The sequence below is a fragment of the Oryza glaberrima genome, chromosome 6, assembly GCF_000147395.1.
Source record: "Oryza glaberrima chromosome 6, OglaRS2, whole genome shotgun sequence".
Taxonomy (NCBI): Eukaryota; Viridiplantae; Streptophyta; class Magnoliopsida; order Poales; family Poaceae; genus Oryza; species Oryza glaberrima.
Window position 1 is genome coordinate 17,838,056 of NC_068331.1, and position 26,143 is coordinate 17,864,198.

Here is a 26,143-nt window from a genome sequence, read left to right on the forward strand (position 1 = left end):
ATACGGATATGTATTTCCAAAAGCAAACAAACTTAAAAACCGACTCATACACGGATGACGTATCAAAATACCGGCAAAAACATCTTCAATTTTTATAATAGTAGAGATCTCACAGAGAGTATTTTATAAGTTATAAGGTCTAATATCTTAATACTACTACTTAATATTTTTCTTCTTATTTTAGCCATCCAACCATTTACCCTCTTCTCCCTCTCTCTCCTCCTCAACCATTTACTCTCTTCTCGTGTCGTTACCCTCCTTGTTTTTTCTCTCTGTATTAATGGAGAGTATGTTTTTTATTTCTCGTACTTAATTGCCTTTAACTTTCTAAAACTACTTCTTTTTGAGGGAATATAAATTCTACAATGTTGCTCATATTATTATGTATTTTCTACTTATTATATTTTTTGATAAATACGATATATTATACAGGTTTAAGAAAATTATAACGTGTAAACTTGTAAGAAAAAAATGTAATTTTAAGACATGTTCCTTATAACGTGTTTTTTTCCCCACTAACTACCGCAATCCACAGAATGTAAAAGCAATGCACGACGATTGGATACCCAAACGTGCGCGAGAATGGACGGATGTAAGCGACGACATACCAAATTATACCATGAAAACAACTTTGGTAGAGATACAATTTTTCTAATAGTAAAGATATATTATGTATCAGCCTATTTTATTACTAGGTCCGAACATATTTTGAAATTTATAGTTAATTTTAGAGGATTTCTTCATCGTTATTGTTGCCAACATCTTTCATGATTGTTAAAAGAAGTTAATAATCTACCTAAAATCATTCTTCAAAATTCGAACTAACAACTTCAAAGCCACTTTGAATTATAATCCACATTTGAACCAAGCACAGCCATAAATGATGCACATTAGCTCAATTAAAAGTACATTAAAATAAAATATTTACCGTTTAAGATAAGATTTTATCAAACTATAAAACTTTGGCAACCTATAATTTCTCAAATAATTAGCATAAAAAAGTATCCATATATTTGCTTGCTTGAGAAGTACTATTATAATATCATAAACTTGTTCTCATATAAAGTTAACAGTTAACGGTCAAAGTTTTCAAAATTTTAATTAAATACTATCCAGCCTAAAATCAAATATTTATGCCCAGATGGAATAGTTTATAATCTACTTTTAGTTCGTTTACTTAAGCGTTAGTACTTGTGGACAAACTCCCATGCCTTGGGAGTAACATTCAAAATAATGGACACTAATAAGATCATTAATTTATTGCGAGCCTCTGAAAATTTGCTAAAAACACCTTACTCCTAATGGACACTAATGTAGCATCCCTTGAGATAGATCACGTGATACATTATATCTTACAGAGGTCATGCTACCCATCGATAATAATAGGAGATGTCAACAGTTCATAAATCCTTTTGTTAAAGCTCAAAATCAAAGCCACTAGGTCTATCTACTATATATAACCTCTTTGGGGAAATGTATACAGCCTGTCCCAGCCTGTCCCTAAACTACATCAGGGTTAGCTTCTCTAGGACGTGCAGGTTGAAGAAAGGTCCATGCCCGCCCCAGCGACTTTATGAACAAGTGACTCCTGTAATTCAAATGCCTTTCCAATTTCAACTCTTCAAAGTATAATCTGTCAGCTGATCATGAACTCGTGGAAACTCCGGATGGTTCCAGGAACTGCACTGCAGAACAATTTGCATCATGAGCAGTCTTTTAAATGGGTCAAAAGAGCAGAGCATACACAACTTGATGTTCACTTTATTGCCAAACTTAACCTTACCAAGTTTTGGCTTCACCAAAATTTGGCAAGGTAAAAATCTAAAACATTGCCAAAACTTGCCTCCATTACCAAATTTTGATAACTCTAGAATCTTCCTCTCACAATGGGGCATTTAACTTTTTGTCACTTTAAGATGTGGTAATTAAGGATATGCGTGACATGTGGGCCCTCATGTGTCTATGACATGTGGGTTCAATGGCAAATCCTTAATTGCCACTTGTAAGAGTGGCAAATAGTTAAATATGTCATGTTTTATAGTGATTGTGCTCGTGATACTTCATGGCTACACAACGAACTAAACCTACAAAACATAATTATTGATTGTATGCACAATACAAGTAGCAGAATAAAATAGCAGCTCTACCACCAGCCAAGTGGCACACATAACTCAAAATACGCTTGGAACTTTTCTGGACCAGGGATCTCGTGCTACTACTTTTTTTGAAATTCTAATCTACAAAAAGTAGTACTTCAAATTTTGCACTTAACAGAAAGCAAAAAGGTAAATTGAATCATTGAAAACTAAGCGAAGAAAAAATATCAAGAATGCTTAAAATTTTACTACCTCCGTCCCAGAATACTTGTCATTCTAGATTGTTTAGCATGTGCTAAGGTTAGAAGAAAAAGACTATAATACCCTTAATAAAATATTACATAGTTAGATGTGGAATGGTGGTTGGTGTGACAAGTGGTACTTCTAAGTGGAGAGAAATTTGAATTGGAAGTGGTTGATGTGACAAGTGGTACTTCTAAGTGATAACTATTTTGGGACAATTTTTGAATGCTAGAGAGACAAGTATTGTGGGATGGAGGAAGTACTATTCAAACACCACCGTAGACTTCTAAAAGAAAATACTGTAACTAGAAACTCCACCTTTGGTTGGTACTACTCCAAGGTATATTTCTGCCAATGGAGTAATACATTGTGGCATCATGCAAAATCACTGCAACCCTGAAAGCACGCTGCACTTGGAGCATGTGAAACAGATACATTTTTTCCAGATCCCTCCATGCAAACATCCTGTAACCAGAATGTGGTGCTTCCTTGAGCTTAAATTTGACATACATAGGAACCCCTAAGAAACATAATTTTATATGCACAAGAAATGCTTTGATAACTGAGAAAACAGTGAAGTGACTTACATGGCAAATGATTGTCCGCATGATGGTTCTGGCTAAGCTTTTGAGCCACTTGGATCATATTTCACTACATCAGTATCATCTCAAAAGCAACTCAACAAGATTCCATACTCATTCATCACAGCTGAAATGTACCCAACTCCTGACCATGCCTTGTAAGCTTAATAGTTTTTCCACTGACCCACTGAAGGCGGTAAGAAAGGTCAAGATTATGAAGCAACAGCTTCAAATTATCAGCCTCATCTAGTTCTCTTGTCTTGGTCTGCAAAGGCCAGAACCAAATACACATAATTCAGATTAAAAAAAACAGATAGAAACAAAGATAACATGAAATGGTAAATGGGGGGGAATATCCTTAGTACTCAACTACATCATCATCTCCCATTTAATCATTCCTTGCAGCAAAAAGAAAGCAAATAGGAAGATTTTATACATGGTATTGGCAGACTCTTTCAAATCGATTCATTTTTCCATAACAAGTTGAAATGAAATTTGGTATAAATCAAATGAGTGATTTGGGTATGAGTAGTTTTAGTTTAGTAACTCTTAAAACTAGAATTTTCAAGGACAATATTTTCCTGGAAAAAAAATCTTTAACAAGACGACAGGGTCTAGCTAAAATCTCTACAACCATGCGGAATTATAGAACTCAAGTTAGGAATTGGGACAGTGCCAACAAGGTGATCAAAACAATGCTGTTAGGATAAAATGTTGCAAGCTTCTCAGGAACTGGCTCCTTTGTTTCCTCACAGCTCCTTAGGCAGATAAGTTTGTTCTCTAACAGCTTAACTTATAGATATAACAAGTAAAGTGCACATGTTATGGTTTGCACACTTTGTGAATTTGTTTTAAAAAAAAACATCCAGTTTTTAAAAAGAATATTCAGAAATATTATCACTGTTCACTGTACAAAGAGCTATATGTATCTTGGGAAATATAACTTCCTTTTTTATATTTTACAGAACACAAATATTTTTGCACCAATTTTGGCATGCTCACAATTTCTAACATATTGTTTGAAAAATTTTTGAAGTGCATAATGTACAGACAATCACGGTTGTAGAAGAGTAGAAGACACAAGTTCATAAATTTTGAATTGGTTTTAAATATAAAGATTTCAGCTTATTTTCAAGTATTGAACAGTTACACAAAAAACATGATCAAATAACTAGTCTAGTAACCTTTTTTTAGGATAACTTCAAAACTTCAGTTTGGTTTTGAGGGCCTTTGAATGAACAAATGAACACCTAGTTCCACCTATAGTTATTCTTTGAAAAAAAAACTTTGAATAGTATTATGAAATAATCCCACGCCTGCTAGTTATCACTTATCAGGATGACTGAATTCCAATATAACTTATCACGATGACTGAATTCCAATTATGATCATCAAAATTACTAAGCACAGCTAAAGTAGATCCAACTGAATGTAGACCTTCACTCCCTCAGCGCATGTTTTTTGAGTGCAGGTGCTGGGGTAGACCAGTCCATAAGTGAGAATGAAAATTACAAAATAGATGAAGCTAACGGTATAACTTAGCTTTTGACCAGGATTAACAATAGTTTCAATCATCCAAAATATAACATGATCAGAGAAGATAATAATAAAAAGTATACCTCTGAGTTTTGATGTTTATCATGTCCTAAAATGCTTGAAATTATACTTAGACGAGCTGAATTGGGTGAAAACCCTTCCCATGGAGGAACATAGATAAGCTTTGTGCATTGGATAGGAGTAAGACTTCTGCTGAGTCTCTCCCACCAGGCATTGCCTAGTGACCACCATCTAATCATCAGTCCGTTCTCAGAAAAAGCAACAAGACCCTAGCAAAAGAGGAGAACATACTGTCAAAATTTACAAATATAAATTCCTGCACATACATATTCTCATAATTATAGCTTCAAATAAAGCTTATATATCATTTAAAACAATCTTTGCCAAAAACACATCTTTTTATATATAAACAGCAAATAATAATCAAGATTCATGTTTCATGCAAAGAGGTACACATGCCAGAAAGCCATCTCCAATGAAATATGATTTTTAGACACATCCATAAGCAATACTCCTTAGAGATAATTCAGGTTTTGCATGGCACAGACTTGGCATAATCGCCTTAGATGTAGCACAAGAATTAGAACAAAATCCATATCATGGGGCATGGTGTTCTATTAGGCAGGATGACATGGTGCAGAAAACTGATATTTCACCCAAAAAAGGACATGGAAAAGCAATAAAGAAATCTCAAACCGAGCTGTCATGCCAAAATGGCAAAATTAAAAAAAAAAGAAAAAAAAAAGATGTGTTTTACAGAAGCAAATAAGTGCAGAACTCTTATGACCTTCTAACTTGGGTACCAGCAGCTGGTAAATAAGGTGGCTTATTTCTGAAGTGGTATATGAAAAAAAAGTAAATGCTATTTCAAGGTAGCTTATTAGATAGTCTATTGGCACAGATGTCGTAAAATGCTTCCTATAATCTCTGATAATCCATCTTTATCATAACATCTCTCTCGTTGTTACAGTATGTGTAATAAAATATAACTGTTTGGCTAACTCCTGTGATGAACGACAATAGGACATCAAGCAATTGGTACACGAGTACCAAACCATTTAGCTTTGAGTTCATATAGAATTTAGGAAAAAAAAGTGCAAGTGAAGTCTCCATCATGCACAGCCCTGTAAGTTTTGAAGTTCCAACTCTAAAGTACATTAAACAAAAAGTTTTGCAATGAATAATTACAGCTGGTTTTAGTTTTCTAAAATATTTTTTAGAACCATTGGCAGAATTTTCTCTTTGTTTACTAGCAGCGTAGAGAAATTTCAGAAGCACTTCACATTTAGAATTTCAGAATTTCTCGTGTTGATTCAATAATCAATATCCAGACTTTTTGCACCAATCCACTGCATTTAGCTATTGCGCTAGATATTTCATCCAACAGGAAACAGGGGTAATTATCACAAATAATTGAGCAAAATGAAAGCATTGTATCTTAATATGTGCGAGCAGGTTTAAATTGGTGATATTAAAAATGTTACTCTTGAGGTCCAAAAGTATGCTGTTTCTTACGCTCTATGGTCTATACAACACAGCAGATTATTATTGCAATATGTCAGTTCAAATAACATTGAAATTTAGAGATAAAATTTAGTAATAAAAGTTTTAAGAGAGTTAACAGCACATATACCATCACGCAAGCTGTTTTGCACTGCATGTAGGATATCAAATGTGGGTTACATCCAATCGAATTATGTATCATGCAAGTGCAACTCATAATATTTTTTTGGAACATTTTAAGCCAAAGATGGTAAAGTAACTTTTTTTACAAGAAAAATGATTTTTGTTCAGCTGGATAGACTGGGGAGTTACTCCAAATACTTTGGGAGAAACTTAAGTTACTATGCTGCAAGTAGAATAAGATCGCATGTATCAATTTATGTATTTCATTTAGACCATCTGATTTTAGTAAGTTCGTAGTATCAAACCTCTCCCTCCAGTGAAAAACTCAAAGCTGTTATCAGTATAGTTGCCGTTGTATTCGATGATCCATCAAGCAAACTTGGAAGACCTGGTGGTCCACTTGCATCAAGAATCCTTATTTTCGTGACACTGCCAAGAAAAAAAAAAGGGAAATGAAGAAACTGAAGATGAATAAAGTACACAGAACCCTCTCAATCCATGTTTATGGTCATAGATCAGTAATAGTACTAGATAGATTAAGATTAAAACCATTTGCAGTTCCATGGAAATCAAGTATACTACAGAAAAAAAAATGCTTTTAATGAAGATCAACTATTTTATGCTCCTACAATTATCAAGAAAAGCATAAACACATAAATTCCAGTGACATTATTAATGTATATATATGTTGTGAAAACAATATGCCATCAGTGATACAAATATGATAGGTCACTGATAAAGACAGAAAAGAAAAAGGAAATCATGGTATACCAATGATAGGCATAGGCTGATTTGAAAATAACACAAAAAATTATTAATCACATAAAATGACAGGTCAGGATGTTCTGATCACAACCAACAGGTAAACAAAATAGGTAACAAGTGAATTGTTATACTGACGGACAGAAATTGCACAATTTAACAGGTTCAACAAAACAAACTACTGCAGCTTGAAAGCCTTTGTACCTTTCTATGTCATAAACTCGGATTGTGGCATTATGTATCTCCCCAATAGCATCACCAACAGCTAATCTTGTCATCGATTCATTGAGGGCAACCATAGGAAATACCCGTGCGATTTCTCTCAGAGCCATCATTGAGTTAATAATGCAAGCTTTACGCATAATTAAATTGCTTGGATCCATAGTGTGTAGGACGTAGCTGATTGCCTGCATGATCATTTAACAATAAGATATACGGAGGAATGATTCAATTCAAAGCATCTTGACTATTTGAATGAACTAATGAAAAGAGTTAAAGTCCAACAGTTGCTTAAGCCCAGTGGTATCACCTCAGCTCTCTAGCTCAACTAAATGCAGGTTGCAATACTTTACCATGCTCTGAACTCGCCACCTACGGGCTACGGCCTTGTGGGTCATAAGCATTAATAAGAATAAGTAGCTAATTTTTCTTCCTCTTAAAAAGAAAAAATTCAGTTAAGTCTGCACATAATGAATGACATATTCATGTCAGCTTGTTAAAAACAGCCCCTATTTGTTTTCCCGACACATCTGAGGTCTACAAATATCATGGTGTAGCAAAAGCATTTTGAGGTTTAAATACAAACACATTATTATGTAAAATATCAAACAAAGCATATGACTTCTCAACAAACAAAAGGCTTGCAATGTATTAAAAAAGTATGTTTATAAAAGGTTGGAAGCCACAATGCATGTTAGCTGCATTAGTCCTCTCAAATAAGGGAAGAACATTTAATACCTTGTCAAGGTAAGGAGCCAAGGCCTTTGGAGAACCTCGAACAACTCGAATGAGAGTTTTAAGTGAAATTACATGAACAGGTGAATCAGATGAAGTAGCCCAGATTTGGCTTTGTATTACGCCAAAAAATCCAACTATGTCAGCCATAGCCAAGCTTGGCAAGAGAGTACCAACCAATGCCTCCCGCATTGTGACAGCAACTGCAGTTTTATAGACAGCATTGTTGGAAGGTGCACTGCTTAGACATTCAATTTGGAAAAGGACATCACTCAAAAAATGAGTCATATCAGTGCCTAAACATACTTTCCATGTGCTTTCCATTCCCTCTGCTAGAAGTTCAGCTGCCGTTGAACTATAACGATCATTCATCGACATAACTAACTTGATTAGTTGATTAACAACCAAATGAGCAAGCTTAGGTTTCACGATGCTTGGGTACCAAACAACCAAAGCAGCTGCAACAATGATATTTGATGCCACTGCATCCTGACTTGTTCCTCCAATCCAAGATAGCCACTCTTGATTTTCAAATGATTCCAACCATGAGCTTATCTCAGAAGTATCACAATCTTCTCTCCCAGCATCTTCATTATCCGCTTTTAACTGTCCATAACTAGATACAGAGGCACTCCGAATTGCAGTAATAATATTGTCCATCTGATCAGATGTAGGCAACTGGGAATCAAATACTTTGTTTTTCTGCAAATGGAGGGGTTTGGGGATAGAACGTGGAGCTGCACAGTGAAACAGGGAGCGTGCAGCCATTCGCACATGTTCAGAAGGATGTTGCCAAAAGCTCACCAGAAGCTGTAAATCCATAAGAATTGCATTTACTTGGTTATCCATTAGGCACTTAGCAGATTCTATTTGCAAGCACATTGCTCTGCTTTCATGTACTTTGCAACAAAATAAATATGCAGAAAAACAAACAAACACCAAGTCAAATAAGTTCATTTCCCTAATATCTACAATGAACTGGAAATAAGCCATGAGGTGCCAGGTTGGTACTCATGGATAGGTTGAATAAATGATCTTTTCAAACCCTTGTATAACAGAAGCAAGTGATGAAATACGGTCACATCTATGATCAGCACAGTTTACTGATCAGTAATTTCCAATCAAATGAATGTTTTGAAATATGTCAACATGATAATGTCAGCCAACAATGGCCACGCTAAGATCTGACCTGGATGCTCTCGACAAGCTAGTCACAAGTCAGTGAAGCCACAAACAATAAAGAAGTTGAATTTTTTCGATGCAAATTCCTCCCACTTAATTGTTGCTGTCGAAACTACTATGGAAGTTGGTCATGAAATTCATCAAATATGGGCATTTCATTCTTAAAACATATATCAGGGATGGAGCCAGAAAATTTTCACTCAACAGAATACTAACAGGTGCTAAATATGAAATCTTCCCATTTTACATGGAAAAATGTGAACAATAGGGAGTGTATAGAGCCCTTATCTCTCTACCTGACCATATCTGCAACGGAGACAAATAAATTGTATAGAGCCTAACCTTTATTTCTTCTTTCTTAATGAAATAATACACAGCTCTGCTGCATTTTCAAGAAAAAAAATGGACAAACCTTTTGCAGCGTCTATGTTAGAACTACCGTTCCTACAGAATGTTGTTACTTATTCTGTGCTGCATTTTATATGCTCTACAAATTACGATTTACACCTGCAAACTCCTACAAAATACATGAGCTTTCTTTATAAAGGATAAATGATACTGCTACCCTAAGCAAATCCACAGAACACAACAGTTGCAGCTTTACTTAAAAAGCACATTGCCATGTACATCACATGAGCTAAAGGAATATGTCATAGTATCAGAATAGACATTCACTAGTAAGGTTTTGCCATCTGGCATTGTAAAAAAAGATGAGAAAATCTATTCCTTATTTACTCGGCATTGAATATGCCTCTGTTCCTTCTATGTCAAAGTAGAGGGAACACAATGGCATATAAAGAATACAACTTAACTCGATAGCGTAATCAAACGTGATCAAACACAGAGGGAAGGATTTCTTTTTTCTCAAAAATGAATACCAGTCACAGATTATCCCTATCGCAGAAGAGTGACGAGGAAAATGCCTTCATGTCATCTGTAAAAATATAAGATCCCAACCACACTACTCCAATCATTTCACAGGAAAGTCATACCATGTGGCCAAATCTAAGTACTAGTTAATGACACTTGAATGATTACATAATATGTCCCTTTAAATGGCATACTACATTACAACTTACCTGACCTATTTTACAGCACTAAATCAGGGTTCAACAGCTGAAATATTGTTTTGTGTAGCAACAGTATCCAAGAATAGAGGGGCCACAGTTTGGTCCTAGAGAATTAGGTACCACCAGCTCATCTAACATTCAATATGAACCCAATGAAACTAGGAAATCACACATATAAACTAAACCATCTCGCCTCCAGGCAGAATCACATACTCAGTTATTCACAGATACTGTAACTCAATTTTCTAGATGCAAATGCAACAACAGCAATATTATTCTGGTTTCTTCACATGAAGAGACCAGTGTAGAAGTTCTGTTTTCAAATTAAAAAATAGATTTTGATAACAACGGTAAAACAGAGAAAGAATAGTAGAACCTGAAGGGATGGAGGCTTTATATCCGGTACTTTCTCAGCAAAATTCCTTGTATAAAATGCTGCCAAGGCACTACAACAGAAACAATGAGTGGATATCAGAATGGTGAAGAAAACAAATTTTTCGTGCATACTGCCACATTTGTAAGAAACAACTAAACATACGATTATATCAGAATTGATGGGACAAACCCAGCTAGATCTTGAACAATATGAAAGCTGGCTACCACCTGTAAGTCGAATTATGCTACGACAACACCTGATAATTTTTTCATGTAATTAGTAACTTGTGTTCACAATTTTTACTTCTTGACAAAGTGTAATAACTTGTGGCTACAACAAAGTGGTTCCTCCATAACCATTGGATTGTATCAGCTATTCTTAACAAAAACAGGAGCATATACAGCATCGCAAAATTGCAGTAGCAAACGTTTTCTTTTCTTTATGATTTAATGGAAAACATCAAGGAATAATGACAATAGTGCACTTTTATGCATTTAATCAACAATTTCATTGAATCACTGACATGAAAGAAGACACTTCAAAAATGTACTCCCTCCGTTTCAAGTTATAAGACGTTTTGACTTTAGTCAAAGTCAAACTGCTTTAAGTTTGACCAGGTATATAGAAAAAATTAGTAACATTTTTAACCCAAGACAAATTTATTACGAAAATATATTCAATTATATATTTGATGAAACTAATTTAATATTATAAATATTACTATATTTGTCTATAAACGTAGTCAAACTTGAAACAGTTTGACTCTGACCAAAGTCAAAACGTCTTATAACCTTAAACGGAGGGAGTAGTAAACATGAAATTTTCATTTGCACAGCCACTGTTATCTAGATAAGCATGGAACATGTGCAAAGCAAACAGGAAGAGGTTTATTAGCCTTCATGGAACTTATGAATTCCTGAATGAACTAGTTCAAGAAAAAAAAAATCATGACTGAACTTGTTAAAAAAAATTCCTGACTGAACTACAGTGAGAATCAGTACACAGAATATAGATACAAACCTTGCTGAATACTTCACACAATTTAGTATGTGTAGATTCATTTAACTATGTTTTCTATGTAATATTTGAGAATATAATATAAAAGATAACAATCTTGCACAGTGTAGGATATAAACCCAAATTAGAAGAAAAGGAACAGATTTCTCAGTACCTGCTAGCATTTGTACAAGATCGAGATAATGTTATCATGCGTTGTGCAAGAGAAACTATGCACAATGATCTCATCGCACAAAATTCAGATGATGCCTTCCAAAGCTGAAATATAGAAAATAGCTTGCTTAGACTTCAGGTGTCTTTACAAGCAAAGGGGATGTCCAAAACAGTTTACCTCGAGAGTGGCTTCTTTTCCTGGGAACATCAATGTAAATGAACCTCTATCCCCCACCACCCCTGTAGCTATATGACAGCCTTCTGGCTTGCAAACTTGCATTTCATCTACAAGTAATTTGTCTAGCTCATGATCAACACCCCATAAATGCAGAAAACAGAGGCTAAATCGAAGTAAACGCCCTTCCAATGATTCTCTAGAAGGGCTGTCGATTACATGCATTCCAGAAGTATTATCGCAAGTTTCAGCCTGTATAGAATCATTAACATTATCCCTATAAAAATGATCTCTCAACTGCCTATCACTATTGTTGTTTGCCATGCCTTGTGTAGACATGATTGCTGTGAGATCGAATCTCAGACTTGCAATGCCAGGATATGGGCAAGAGCACTTTATGGGGTGTTTTCTTCTGTTGTTTATGCACTGACCGGAGGCAACTTTCCCTGAACTATTTCCATGGAGTTCGTGTGCTTCATCTGTAGCTGACATCTTCCCCATAACATCAGATGCTGCAGGGACACTTACAGTCACAGAATTTGTATTTGCATTGTGATGGTTTGTTGATACAGATGATATACTAAGACCCTTTTTATTTGCATGAGACTGAAGGAGGCTTGTGTCTTTGAAAATTGGAACAAGTAGTGAAGATGCCGAAGTTGTCCCTCCCAAGATGCTGCCAGTAACTGCATTCTTGGATATGCCTCGGCAGAAGTGTTCAAATGTTGATTGAGACGATGTCCCTGTAATAATTCTCTCTCGAGCACCTGTTTTCAGATCCCAGATATATAATACACTACCTGAATCATTACAGGAGTGGAGATTCCGGCATAAACAAGCTATGTACCCTTTTACTCCATCCCATGCTACCATCGATGGGTAACTAGGATGGCCAGGAAACATCCTTTCAACTCTCATGGTTTGAAGAGAAACAAGAGCCACAAGGCCATCTTCTCCAACAGAAAGAAAGCAATCATCCCAAGGTTGATGAGTCCAAGCTGGCGGTAACATGATTTGCTTAACTGGGGCAACATGATGATGCATCACAGAAAGGATGGTGCCAGCATCCAGATCCCAAACACGAATTGTAGAATCAAAACTCCCTGATATGAGCACTCGGTTAAAGGTTCTGGAATCAGGTTGAGCATGCATGTGATGTGCAGCCAAGCAGAGAATTGCTCCCGTGTGTCCCAAAAAGAATCTTTCTGAAATGTGTGGGTAAATTCCTCCACTGCCAAATTTTGCAGCTGGTAATAGGTTAAGAAAACGGATTACTTCAATATCACCATTATGGAAACCATAAACCACAGCATATGGAGTGTAGGAATCCTCAGAAAGTACCATCGAAGAAGACACTGTCCCTCCATGCCTTCCCAATCCATTGCTGTTTGATGAGCATATCAGTGAATTTATGTCCACTCCATTGTTTGATTTGCAGAACGAATGAGAGTGATCTGATCTAAATTCTTCTCCCTGAAGACCACCTTCTCCAAGAATTTTGCTCAAAGGTGGTTTCTCTATGTTATTTGCAATATTCAGTTCCAGATGATCCATAGACCATATGGAGACAAATGGTTTCCACAACAATGATCCAGCAATCTTATAGGGGCGAGATTCCACCCTGATAAGTTGGTTGCCGGACTGACAAAACTGAACTAAGGAACCATCTCCTCGCTCCGACACAATATCAGGAATTTCACAAACAGCTTTACACCCAAATGATCCAGTACCAACCTCAACCCTGTACACTATGGCACCACCATTTATAATCCACAACACCAGGCTCCTGACCACATTGCCATTCTCCGAGCCATGTGCTCCCCACTCCCCGCCACGGAGGAAGAACCCTCCAACAAGCCAACCCTTCATGCCTGCCTCCCCTTCCTTGCAAAGCAGATCACTCGGTAGAGTCACCTCACCCAGCACAACACCCTCGGAGATGCATTTCAACAAGCAGCTGTTCTTCATCACCAATGCCACCACTTTGCCATCATCAGACAAAGACACAGCCTCCACCCTTCCATCCACCGCCTCGGCGGATGTAACGCTGGACGCCGAGCTCGCGCTGAGCCGCCTCGGCGAGTCCCCCTCTACGGCCGCGCCCTCCGCGACGGGAACCACCTGCGCCCGCCCCTGCGCATCGGCCAGCACGACGCTGACGGAAGCATCCTCGACGCCGGCATCGACCGCGACAGCGATCGCCCTGGGCGGCGCGACGGAGAGTGCGCCGTGGAAGGCGGTGCGGAGGACGACGAGGGTGCGGGCGTCGACGACCACGACGGCGGACACGTGGCGGCCCCCGTCGTCCGGGGCGTGGCAGAGGATCGCGACGCTCGCGCTCGACGATCCAGCGGAGGAGGAGGAGGGAGGAAGCGGCGCGACGAGGGAAGGGGAGCCGGCCCAGGGCGGGAGCGAGCGGCGGCGGAGGCAGCGGAGGGAGGCGGAGACGGAGGCGGAGGAGGAGAAGAGGGAGAGGACCCCCGCGGCGCAGGAGGCGAGGAGGCATGGAGGGGAGGAGGGGAGTGGGCAGAGGGAGGTGATGGCCGCGGCGTGGGCGCAGAGAAGGGAGGAGGGGTGAGGGAAAGGGGAAGGGGGAGGGAGGAGCGGCCAGTGGAGGATGGTGCCGTCGGCGGCGCCGGTGAAGAGGGCGGCGGGGGTGGCGGCGGCGGCGGTGATGTGGTGGGACGGCGGGGAGGGCGACCAGAGCGCGGCCACCGAGTGGCACTTCATGGGCGGCGAGGGCGACGGAGAGGAGGGGAGATCTGCTCGGAGAAGGCCGCCGCGGGTAGCCGCCTGATCCCTCTCATGACTCATTTGCCTGCTGCTGGGTTGCTGGCACTGCTGGCCCCTCTGAATTTTTCTATTGGCTAATAGTATCCTTTTGAAAACTAACTCGACAAATAGGAGTAGAACTTTATAAAAATTGAACCCGTAGAGAATATGGGTACGGGTCTCTATATTCGATAAGAGATAGTAGGTGGGTTAGATCCATGTATTATGTAATAGAATAGGACTCGGTTGTTATGTGTGTTGTATGTTAAAACATAGTATAGAGCCCCGATCGAGTACTACCATTAGGAAACTGATGTTGTGTTCGCCTATGTTACTCTTTGTAACCTATATAAGAAGGACAGGGAGCCCTCCGAGAGGGCATGAACACATATAATCATAATCAAATTGTCAGATCAATTACACCCGACGGATACAATCCGCAAATAGGGATAGGATATTACCTCTCATTGAGAGGCCCCGAATCTGTCTAAATCCTTATATCCGTATCCATTCACTTTTAGGTCCCGTGCACTACCCCTTTCATTATTGCCAAATTCTAGTTTCGATAAAACAAAAACTCCACACCAAGAATATTCTTGAAGTTAAAACTTTGGTGCCAATGATTTTGTTACATATTTGTCGACAAAAATTCTTAAATATACATATTATAAAATTTTATATAACTTGTATGGAACTTTCACAAATGTTAAATTTGCTTTGAGATTTAAGCAAGCTTACTTTCTTTGAGATTTGAGCAAGCGAAGAAGAAGAAAAATCACGATGAGTGCACAAGTGAAGAGATTCAATCCTGCAACCTCTGCTTCACGGAAATAACGTAGGTTGTTTAAAAATTATGTACAGATGTATTTACATGTAAGGTTTTGAAAGTTACATACAACTAGCATTGTATTTACATGCAAGTAATTACACTGTATTTACTTGTGATAAATTTTTAGGAGAAGTTTTGTCAATAGATATATAAACTAATGCCAAATCTCGATGTTGTGATACTAAGGCTATGCTCAACATTAACATGGCCAGGGATCAATACAATCTCATTGTCACTAATATCTAGATAAACTACCCCCTCCCTCACCCACCCTTCTCTTATAATCATGTTGATGTGATATGACGTTGGATTTTGTGAAACAATTAAAAACATAATATATCTTGTTTCATCCCTCACACTACACAAGATTGGGAGATGAGGGTGCACACCCCTCCCCCTTCTTCCCCCACCCTATTCCTCTCTTCGTTCAAATCATATTGATGCAGTGTCATGTTTCAGAAAATTCATAAAGAGGACTTGAGATTAGGGTAGTACTCACCTCCTACTCCTCCCTTCCTTCAAATGTGAGAGAGGTTGGGTGTGGAGGATGTCGGCAAAGAGATTTGGGCCAACCCAATCAACTTGGTCAACTCATGGGTGTTAATGTTTTATTGTAGGATTATTGGCATTGAGACCTTAACCTCATCATTAATTACACTAGCCCAGAGTTTCAGGTTAGTTTGCCTTCAAAACTTTTACCATCAATTTTATACTAGCTTATAAATCTAATTAGTTTGTGATATTATAAAATTCTGCCAATCACAACTGTTAACATGTATCATTGGGGATAAAAGTGAATGGCACAAGAATGTTACATGGAGGCCCAACAAAAATGTCACATCAAAGATACTAGTGTTTCTATTTTCATGTGATAGTGTATACATGATGATGAGTAGCCATCGTAGCTGAGAATTCTGAAATATAGGCATCCACAACCATTATCTTCAAACAAACACAGCTTTACGATTCAACTATAGCCCCCCATCTTCCACAGAATTTCAAATTGAAAAGGGAGACCAACATAAGAAGCAACTTTTAAGGCCATATTCATATTCTTTTGAGAAAGAACCCTTTCTCCCCCCTCCCCCAAGCATGTTCCCCAACATGCAAAACAAAGTGGCGGGTTAACGCTTGATTAATTAAATATTAACTTTAAAAATATAAAAATATGATTCAAAAGCAACTTTCTAGAAACCTTTTTTTTTCAAAAAAAACATAGAAGTTGGTGAGATTGTGTTCTTTTGTGAGGGTTGAGAACCTTGCCCCTAGTATGCATAATGGAACAACAAATTAGCACATGATTGATTAAGTATTAGCTAAAAAACTTGAAAATATATTAATATGGTTTTTTAAGAAACTTTCCTATAGAACTTTTTTTTTGCAAAGCACCATTTAGCCGTCGAGAAGCGTGCGCGTTGGAAACGATGGAGTATAAGTTGGGAAAGTATAGCATACAATGCAGCAACCCAAACTCAATACATAAATGTACAAAATGGAGAACATCATCCCCTTCTTCCACCCCCCCCCCCTTATATATAGAAATTTCAGAAGAGAAAACATTAAAATATCATTGATATCTTCTGTTGGACTAAATATTAACAGCTTCAGACCAAAGAAGGTTGCAAGATATGATAACCACGACAATCAGATTACACATTGAAAAATTGTGATCTAACTAGTTTTTCTTGAATGTTTGATTGATTTGGCTCTGGCCATTTACATCAATTCAACAACAAAAATCAATACCAAAGGTATAATGGAACACCCAATCTTGTCACATGCAGCAACCAGTAGGCTTCCTCAAGTCATAACATCAAATATCAAAATCAAATTGTGTCAAGTCAAGGCACATATCATCATTTAATCTTAGCCAGCTTAGCCAGTTAGCCACACGGTTAGCAGTAAGTTAAAAATTGCAAGATACGAGTAATTTGTTTTTGTGTCAGAGTATGGGATATGTTATTTCTCTCAGTTAGTATGATTGACCCTATGCCTTGGTAAAAAAATGGCAGCCACATTTAAAGCCTAATTACTTGGGGTGCAGGAAACCTTGAGGTAGCACCATGGGTTGCGTACTTAGGTACTTAGGTGTACTCATCAGGGTTTGTTCGGCTTCTAATAATTGGGACACCATCTTCCCTCCACACAATTCGGTCATCACACAAGGCAGTAACTACATCAACATAAACTTGATGCTCCTGAAAAATAAAAGTAATAAGTCAGCAAAAGAACAGATGAGATAACAACAATGATAGATAATTGATTTAAGATAATCAAAGGAATGGACCCCGAAGAAATCTCAGCTGAGCAGATGTTACCTCATGAAGGACTCTTGTAGCCAGTTGCTCTAGTGTATCATTTGCTAACATAGACACAACTCTTTGGGCTAAAGTCCTTCCTATGTCATAGTGCTCATCCACAAAGTGCACAGTTGGACCTGAGTACCTGTGTACAGTTAGCAGTTCATGAAAAGATGTAATTTTCCTTGGAGACTGCAAATTGTTAGTTTAGCACCATTTTTCCTAATCAAAAGAAATCAACTTTGTCATAGTTGTGGACAAATTATGCTGACACCTAATTTTTGTGTTTCTGCAAAGTAAGATTTTGTTTTTCTTGGAAACAAACATTAGGTAAACATGCAATGGATAGTAGCTACTTGTAGGTGCTAGAGAAATTACAAATTGCAAAGTACCTAGCTCTAGATGCAACGACTGCTTTATGCACCTTTAAACCATAATAACCCTTGCCTCCAAATGCAGGGAGTAATGAAGGGTGGATATTCCATATAGATCTCGGATACGCCTGAACTAGCTCAACAGGTATAAGTTTCGAGTAGCTAGCAAGTAGAATGGAGTCAACTCTGAGTTCCCTGTTAACAGAAGATATCAATAGGCTGAAAGTCCTGACTACTGAGATATATTGCTTGTCCCAACAAAATAGTTTCAATAGGGAGTATTAAAGAAGCCAATCTTGTAGAATAAGACATGAGTGCATTGGGAGCTACAAAGTGCAGAACATGTAGTGGCTTGTCGTAAATCACAAGTAGAACATTACAGCATATCGGCCGACAGATAATAAAATAACATCTTATCATATTGCTCAAGTGATGCAATAACTTCGCTTATGGACACATCAACAACTGATGAAGAAACATTCTCAGACTAAGTAATATCAACCCAGAGCATAAATGAAAGCACAAGCTCCCCTGGCTAAACCTGGTAGTAACGCATTGGGTTTATGGAACACATAATGAAACCTTTGTGTACTTGTGAACATTTTCTATGAGCAGCTATCTACGCATCTGACATTCTGTGGACACAGCTTAACAGTGAGTATAGAAAGCTCAAATGCTACCCTTCTCAACCTATTCTTGTACAAATTCACTAATTCAACACCTATAATAGATGAAATACGAAACCACAAAATGAAATTTCACAGCGCAAAGATGAGACCAACCTTAGAGTATTCAGCAATTCATTAGTAGATAGCCCCTTCGGCTCTGACTTGGAGTTAGGAAACACAACAACCAGTATGCCACTACACCTCGCATGCTCTGCGCCTCCACGGCCTGCAGCAATATTCCAATTCCACCACATCAAAAAAGGAAAAAAAACATCAATAAATCCCTACCACTTTGATGTCACACCCAGAAATTTAGCCCAAATTTCCAGACTATTTAGTGTATTATATCCCTGTCCAGGAATCAGCCAGGGTACACAAAACGACAAGTAATAAACAGTTCCAAACGTAAATAAAGCGTAAATACTTACAGAAGAGGCACTTAGTCCTCACACCAAAACGAAAGCAGCAGCAGTGGAAAAAGGCGATCCTAGCGGGGCTTTAGCTCCACTCCAGAGGCAAAACTCAACTGGGGTCTGAGCCTTGGTCCTCTAACTTCGTCTTCAGCTCAGAAGCAAAACACTTCTGAAAATGGGGAAATAGCAAGGCTGAGTACAACCACCGCACTTAGCAAGCCACACCAATGATGCAGACGTGCAAGGGGAATACAAGGATAGCTTGTGGCTATTTGCATAAAGGCGGTTGTAAAACATTTTATTGAGCAAAAGGGTAAAACAATTGGTTAATTAAGGTAACATTAAAATCTCCACTGAACAACGCTACACCACGTTGAATAGGCCCAACCCTCCCACCTGAACTAACCAGTGCATTGAGTCAAATTATTAAGTGTGAGACTAATCGCGGTGAATCTGGTCGATCACCCATAACAGTGGGCATGGCTATTCAAATAGTTTTACTCTGGCCAGAGGTGCATAACTGTACCCATAAGACACAATCCACCCGCATGTCACCATGCCATGTCGGACATGTCACCATGTCAAGTGATTGTGACAAAACACTTCACATAACCCTCTCTGACCAAGCACACCACTACTCAGGTTTCACCCCCACTCAATAGGCAGCGGGCAGTCCCCTCTCGTGCCTAGGTGAATCCGGAAGCGACAAAGGCCGTCGCATGGCCCATCCCGCTCCATCACGCCCACCCTTGCCTAGTGTTGGTTTTTCTTAACGACATTACTAGAAATATAATTCCCAGCAATGGCGTAGAAATACTCCTAGTATATTATGGTTACAGAGTTTATCCGCAAGCGCACGGATATAACATTGTAGTATTCCAAAGGTATCGTATTTATTTTATCTCGTGGGAAGATCATGTAGGGAGAACTTGACTAATAATTTATATATTACTTGTGATAATCATATTCTAAGCAGGGGTTAAGATAATCCAAGGGTAGAGTGACACACAAGCATCAGCTACTCATTCTCATAATATATTATCTAAGCTAAGTGGAAAGAAAAGAAAAAGATAATCTATTTCTATACTTCTAATATACATAGTATACATACATTCTAGTTAACTGATATACTAGCTAATACCCTCTATCCGATGCCCTCTTGGTACTTCAAGAAGCCACTCCTGACTGCCGAGTTCCTTACGACAGCTCGTCATGACCATACAACCGGGGCTAAATACAGAGGAATACCCTCCCCAAGGAATTAACTTAGGATTATATACACGCACGGAGGAATACCCGTACTGAGCTGTCACCATCAGCGGCCCACCTCTCATCCGCAGCATATAATCCCAAATAATGATATCCCATAATCTAGACACCACGTCTAAACTACCAGATACTACTCTAATATCATCGTCATGACATAGAGTAATTGCATAAGCAAACATTATACCCGCACCAAAGCATCTCCCAGATAAGCTAGTAGCATATTCAGTATAACATGAATATAATGTAAAGTAGGCATTCATATACTTGGAAAGTATTTCAATACCATAAATGTATATAGAAGAGTATTCTAATAAAATTACAAAGCTTACAAAAGAGGAAAGGAAAGCTACTAGAGCTATACCCGAACTCTTCTGAAGACTTCCAGACTCATGATTTCTACTCTATTCCTATTCCACTAGCTAGATACTACTAAACTAAACTTGAGAGAATATGAGAGAGCTCTTACTTGAGGTGTGTGTTGAAGTGAAGAGAGTAAAGTCCTTATATAGAGGTGGTTATGACAGTTGTGGAAGGGGAATTGTCCGAAGTGCCCTCCAATCGTCATTGGGATGCAATCTTTGACGTCCACGCCGAACCCTGGCCTCAACGGTGGACATGGGGGTTTGGCCGAACCATGGGCTAGCCCAAACCAGCCCATCTTCGGCTGGCGACCCCCTGGACTTCTTCTTTTTGCAGACTTGTGAATTTTGGCCTAGTTTATCATGTCAATTCTGAGTTCTTAGCCCATTCATACATAAGTCTAATTCTCAACATCGCCCGATTGATTTATCGTTGTCTTGATGTCGATTCTCCTCCACTTTATTGTTATTCTCTACAAAAGGTTAGTATACCTAATACTAGTGGAATATTAGTACTCTAACATATATATGTATTGCAAGCATCACTAGTTCTCCTCTATTTTGGTAATATTAATGGTCGAAACTGGTCGATAACGACCGTCAACAAAACCCCCCAAGCTTGAACCTTTGCTCATCCCAAGTGAAGGACGAAAGGAAACAAAGACTTGGTTGTTGATCAGGAGTTGCTACTATGCTGCATATCTCAAAGATACAGGTGGAAGGTATATGTACTCTCTCTCAGATTAAATAATCTTTGGCACGGTGGTTTAGCCTTACCCCTGATTCCCACGAGACACTGCTTCTCCTTGCCTTGGGCGGTTGAAAGACAGAACATCAATTAGAGCACCAATCACCCGATATTTATTCAACTCTTATTCCGGAAGTTTTCAAATGATTTTGGAAAAGAAAGCCAAGTTCCTCAAATAACTCACTCAGTCTCTCCAAGTGTATCAATTTGGATTCCTTACCATTTTTGCCTTTTTGATTCCTACTCTAAGGTTTGATATGTGGAGCTCGGTAGGGATCAAACATGGCATACTTGCATTCACATTTATTACTAAGTCAAAAACTTAGACTAAAGCAAATAACTAAACATAATCAAGATCAAGATCATGCAATGTGTGTGTGGTATACGATGAAAATGGTACATGAGGAAAAATAAAGAAAATGCTTCTCCTTTGTGCTTATTTTCTTCTCCCAAAAGTCCTTCTTTTATTGATTAGGAGAGGCATGGCTACACATTTTTATTCAACATCATGCTCATGCTTGTGAGAGCATAACTTTATTATTATTTTTTTTCAAAACCATGCCTTTCCCTCCTTCTCTTTTCTTTTTGAAAGGACTTTTCTTTTTTTTAGGAGAAGAAAGCACATGAAAGCATGGAGAATTTATTTTGGTGGTAAAATGGAAATGGAATGGAATATAGCTTAGCTCCCAGTGTAGGAGTTTAGCATGTGCATATATGTGGATGTATGATCTTGATCATAGAGCATGAGAAGTATCTACACAAGCCACAAGAGTTTGACAAAGTTCAATGGAATGGCAAGCAACCAAAATGTATATGGTTTAATCATGATGGCACATTTTTGGCTTTGGTAGGAATTTATATCAAATGAGAAACTCTCAATTTTATCATTTTGAAAAACAAAACATCCGGAATTCAAGTCAAATTAGGATAAGGATCATAGCAACTCTTATTTACTATCTCATATCTTATAACAACTTAGACTCAGATCAGCAAGTGCAACTCATTTGTTTGCAAACGATAAAACATTTGTAAAGTAGGATCAAAATGCTCAAGGGGAATGTGTGACTTGCCTTGCTTCTTCAAATCAACCTTCTGAACTCTGATCCTTGCGACCGTGAACTTCTGAAACAATGGAACCTACTCGCTGGCACGCAAAACGTGAAAAAACTCTAATAAAAACCAAGTAAAAAGTACATGAAAGGAAACAAACAGGTAGAGCTCAATTTTAGATGAATTTTGCAAGTTGAATGGCTCAATTTGGAGTTCGTATAGATTAGTTACGAATTTTAGAAGTTTTAAGCCATTTAAATGAATTTCTATAATTAAACTCGATTTAATGTGCAATTATTAACCATCTATGACGTCACCGAGGGGAATGGGTGGCGCCGGCAAGCGGGACCCACCTGTCGGTGACTCAAGGGAGACGGGTGCACGGTGGACCGGGTCCATGCGTGCACCGGCCCGCGGGCGCACCACGTGGCGGCCACGGCAGACGGGGTGGGCGAGGTGGCTCCGACGTGGCGCCACAGGAGCACCGACGCGGGGCGGCACAGGGGGCGCCACGTGGACGACCCAGATCGGTCGGGGTGACCATCGGATGGCCACGAGCAGGCGTGGCGCGGCAAGGGGACCGGGTGGCCTGGTCGAGCAGGGCGGCGGCGCTCGGCCCGACAATCGCTGGCGGCGAGCAGCGATGGCAGAAAAACGGCGGAGGGCGGCGAAAAGGGAGAGGGGAAGCTCACTGAGAGGACGGGGGAGCGAGGCGAAGACGAGAAGGCGGCCGGCGACAAGGATAGGAGGCGGCGCTCCTCGGGTTGGTGTCGGGGACGGCGCTCCGGCGACTCCCGGCCGTGGCAGAGGTGCGGCCGAGGACCGGCGCGACCTGGGGAGCAAAGAGGAGGGATTAGGGGAAGGAGACGCGTACCGGCATGGCAAGGAACACCAGCCGAGCACGACGTTTGCGGCGAGATTCACCAGGGAGCGAGGGGAGACGATTACGGCGGCTCTCGACGGTGAGGAGGTGGTGGCCAAGGGTCTCCTCGTCCTTGCGGAGCCGAAGGAGGCGACGACGCACCGCGAGGAGGTTGGGAACGGCGGGAATCGGCGATCGGAGACAGCAAATGAGGCGGCGGCCTCTGGTTGATGGCAAAAGTGGAGCTCTGGCGGTGGACTGGACAAACGAAATGGTGGCTAGCCGTGCTCTTGTGACGGCAAAGCCAATGGCGCAAGTGACGAGCCGCGGCATCGGTAGCGTGCGGCTGGAGCGCGGTGGAAGAGGCGGCGGCTCGGCCTCACGGTGCGAATAGCGCTGCGGGGGTAGAAGGGGAAAAAGGAGTGGAGGCCGGGGTGCGGCACGACACGGCGCAGCGCAACAGTGGCGGGACCGGCGATGGTGGCCGGCTGGAGATCGACGGCGAGCAGCGGCGGCTCGGCTTGGTGTGGGGAGCGTGGTAGGGGGCGCGGAGAGAGAGAGAGAGTGGGGAAACCGGGTGGGGAGGCAAAGTAGACTTCGGTGAAGGGAAGGAGAGGGCCAAGCAGCTAGCTGGGCCGAGGGAGAGAGAGAGGCCCGAGAGGGGGAGGGGTGCGCGGGCCGCGGGAAAGGAGAGGATTCTTGGGCCGGAAACGGCCCAAAGACAAGGAAGGCAATTATATTTGTTTTTCATTTTATTTAAATGAGTTTAATGAACTTTATGCTTTTAAAATTACTTCGTGAGCTTCAAAAATTCGCGGGAAATTTCAGAGAGTTCATTAGGGCACAAAGAACATTACAAAATATTCTCGGCCAATGATTTTTAAAGGAAAATTTTAATTCTCCCATTATTTCACTTGATTAAATTGCTTTAAATTTTATTTAATTTTTAGAAAATGCATTATTTAATGATTTTTAATCCCGAACGAAAATCGGGACGTTACATTCGACCACCTCACGACGCAAATACTCAAATCAACCACATTGGTGTTCACCTCTTCATGCAGAGCGGCTGTGGATAGCCCTGAAGTTGGAGCCCCAGCCGGACACGAACATCGTGAGTCTATTCTTCTTCTTCCCCCTCTCCTCCATCCCGACACTCCCGGCGTCGCCGCCCTTCGTCCTCGCCGCTGCGTAAACACAGGAAACCCGATGGATCAACCGCTTGCAGCGGACACCGCGAGATTGCAGCTTGGGAGACAGCGAACCCCACCGCTCGAGTGCTCCTCTGCTGATTAACTACTAAATACTGTTGGATTGGGCGAGCAATGCAGGCTGGAGGCGGTGGACGTGATGGCCGCCTCCATTGGGGAGAATATGGTGGAAGCAAAAGCAGGCTGATGCTCGCGAGCGGCGGGACGAGGATGGGAGCCGAGGCCAACAGGGAGATCAACTAGGGCGCGACCGCGCTAGGAGTAAGAGGCCGAGGCCGAGGCCCAGGTACTTTGGGACGTGGCCGTACGCGCTTATAGTAGCGCATAAAGTCCATTTATGCTCCCTCAGCTGTAGGCAAAGTCTGAATGGTTAACCATTAAAACCGGATATACTATACTCTCTTTACTATTAAAACAGAGTCATCCTCTTTTTCCTCCTAAGACTGTTTGGATAGCGATTCTATCCTACGTGATACTTCACCCTATGTAGTAGCTAGCGTGTCATTTACGTGACAATTTTATCAGAACAAAATATAAAAAATCTACAGGGCCTAGGCTCGATAGATGTACCACTAGGAAGGAGCTCCTTGGCCCCACCCAGCCTCAATCCGCTGTGTTGTCACATGTTTCGGGCAACGATGAGGAAAAGGTAGTGGGCTGGTGGCGGGACAATCTATACGGGCAGCTCCGCCTAGCCTGAACGAGGAAGTGGAAGCTGAGAATCTGGCGATGGAGTTGAAGATGACACTAGAGCTGATTTTTTTACATTTTGGTCCTTTTCAAAAACTTAGTTTATAAATAGACACCTAGAAAAACTTACTACAGGAATGATTTTTTTTTTGTGTGCGTTGACGGCTGTTAAGTACCAAATTCTCGCTGTAAATACCTGCATAAAACCATAAATACAAAACATCCAACATAGTGGTGGGGTTTATTTATAAAAAATTCCACGAGTGTTGATGTATTTTCATATGCAGGTGACAAACCACTAAAGTTGAGATGAAATATACATAAAGGACGAGAATATAACTTCCATATCCAAGCCCATGGAGTTTTGAGCCCACAAACCCAATAAGATACATTTATCTTGAGCCAAACTTCGGTGGAACATTGTTGGTATTTTTTTACGATCACAGATAGAATCCGCAAGTGCACTGATATACCAATGTAGCACTTCCTCTATGGAGTATTCCAAGGGTATCGAATCCAAGGAAACGTGTGTGATTATCTCTTCCTCCGGTTTATCTAAGGACACAAGATAAATATGGGCAAAGGGTAAAGAGGATTTCCTAGTGAGAAACAATGTCTGAGGAAAGCTTAATTTTAATCCTAACGCAATACTTCAAGCACTAGCAACCCGCTATTCGCTGATGTCGCTCTACTACGTACCTGGACAGGGAGGACTTAAGTGCTCTTGAGGGCTGTCACCACCTCTACACCCACCTCTAACGTACTATGGGATACGCAACAACCACTAGAAATTAATTACCCAGACA

General features: G+C 40.2%; 1 protein-coding gene and 1 pseudogene across 3 annotated transcripts; both read right to left on the bottom strand.

Annotated features, from left to right (window-relative positions):
- Positions 1-1,234: 1,234 nt before the first annotated feature.
- On the bottom strand, positions 1,235-14,630 carry LOC127776074 (uncharacterized). Of its 3 annotated transcripts, none has more exons than XM_052302396.1 (10): positions 11,796-14,630; positions 11,619-11,722; positions 10,448-10,517; positions 7,823-8,629; positions 7,070-7,272; positions 6,409-6,532; positions 4,540-4,746; positions 2,927-3,185; positions 2,658-2,833; positions 1,235-1,680 (listed from the first exon to the last, which is right to left on the bottom strand). In XM_052302396.1, exons 1-8 carry the CDS (start codon positions 14,604-14,606, stop codon positions 3,042-3,044), a joined length of 4,470 nt encoding a protein of 1,489 aa, XP_052158356.1. In that variant the 5' UTR covers positions 14,607-14,630; the 3' UTR covers positions 1,235-1,680; positions 2,658-2,833; positions 2,927-3,041. The 3 variants fall into 3 exon arrangements, with proteins under 3 accessions (XP_052158356.1, XP_052158354.1, XP_052158355.1); XM_052302394.1 differs by having other exon boundaries at positions 2,658-2,804; positions 11,796-14,629; XM_052302395.1 differs by having other exon boundaries at positions 1,235-1,685; positions 2,658-2,804; positions 11,796-14,629.
- A 2,847-nt stretch (positions 14,631-17,477) lies between these two features.
- LOC127778024 (phosphoribosylglycinamide formyltransferase, chloroplastic-like) lies at positions 17,478-24,800 on the bottom strand (annotated as a pseudogene).
- Between the last annotated feature and the right edge of the window lie 1,343 nt (positions 24,801-26,143).

Excerpts from the sequence above, each read along its gene's own strand:
- LOC127776074 (XM_052302396.1), bottom strand. The coding sequence starts at position 14,606 with ATGAGTCATGAGAGGGATCAGGCGGCTACCCGCGGCGGCCTTCTCCGA. Across the intron at positions 6,533-7,069 it reads CGAGTTTATGACATAGAAAG|TGTCACGAAAATAAGGATTC; the intron begins GTACAAAGGCTT and ends TTTTCTTGGCAG. Across the intron at positions 3,186-4,539 it reads ATAAACATCAAAACTCAGAG|ACCAAGACAAGAGAACTAGA; the intron begins GTATACTTTTTA and ends TGGCCTTTGCAG.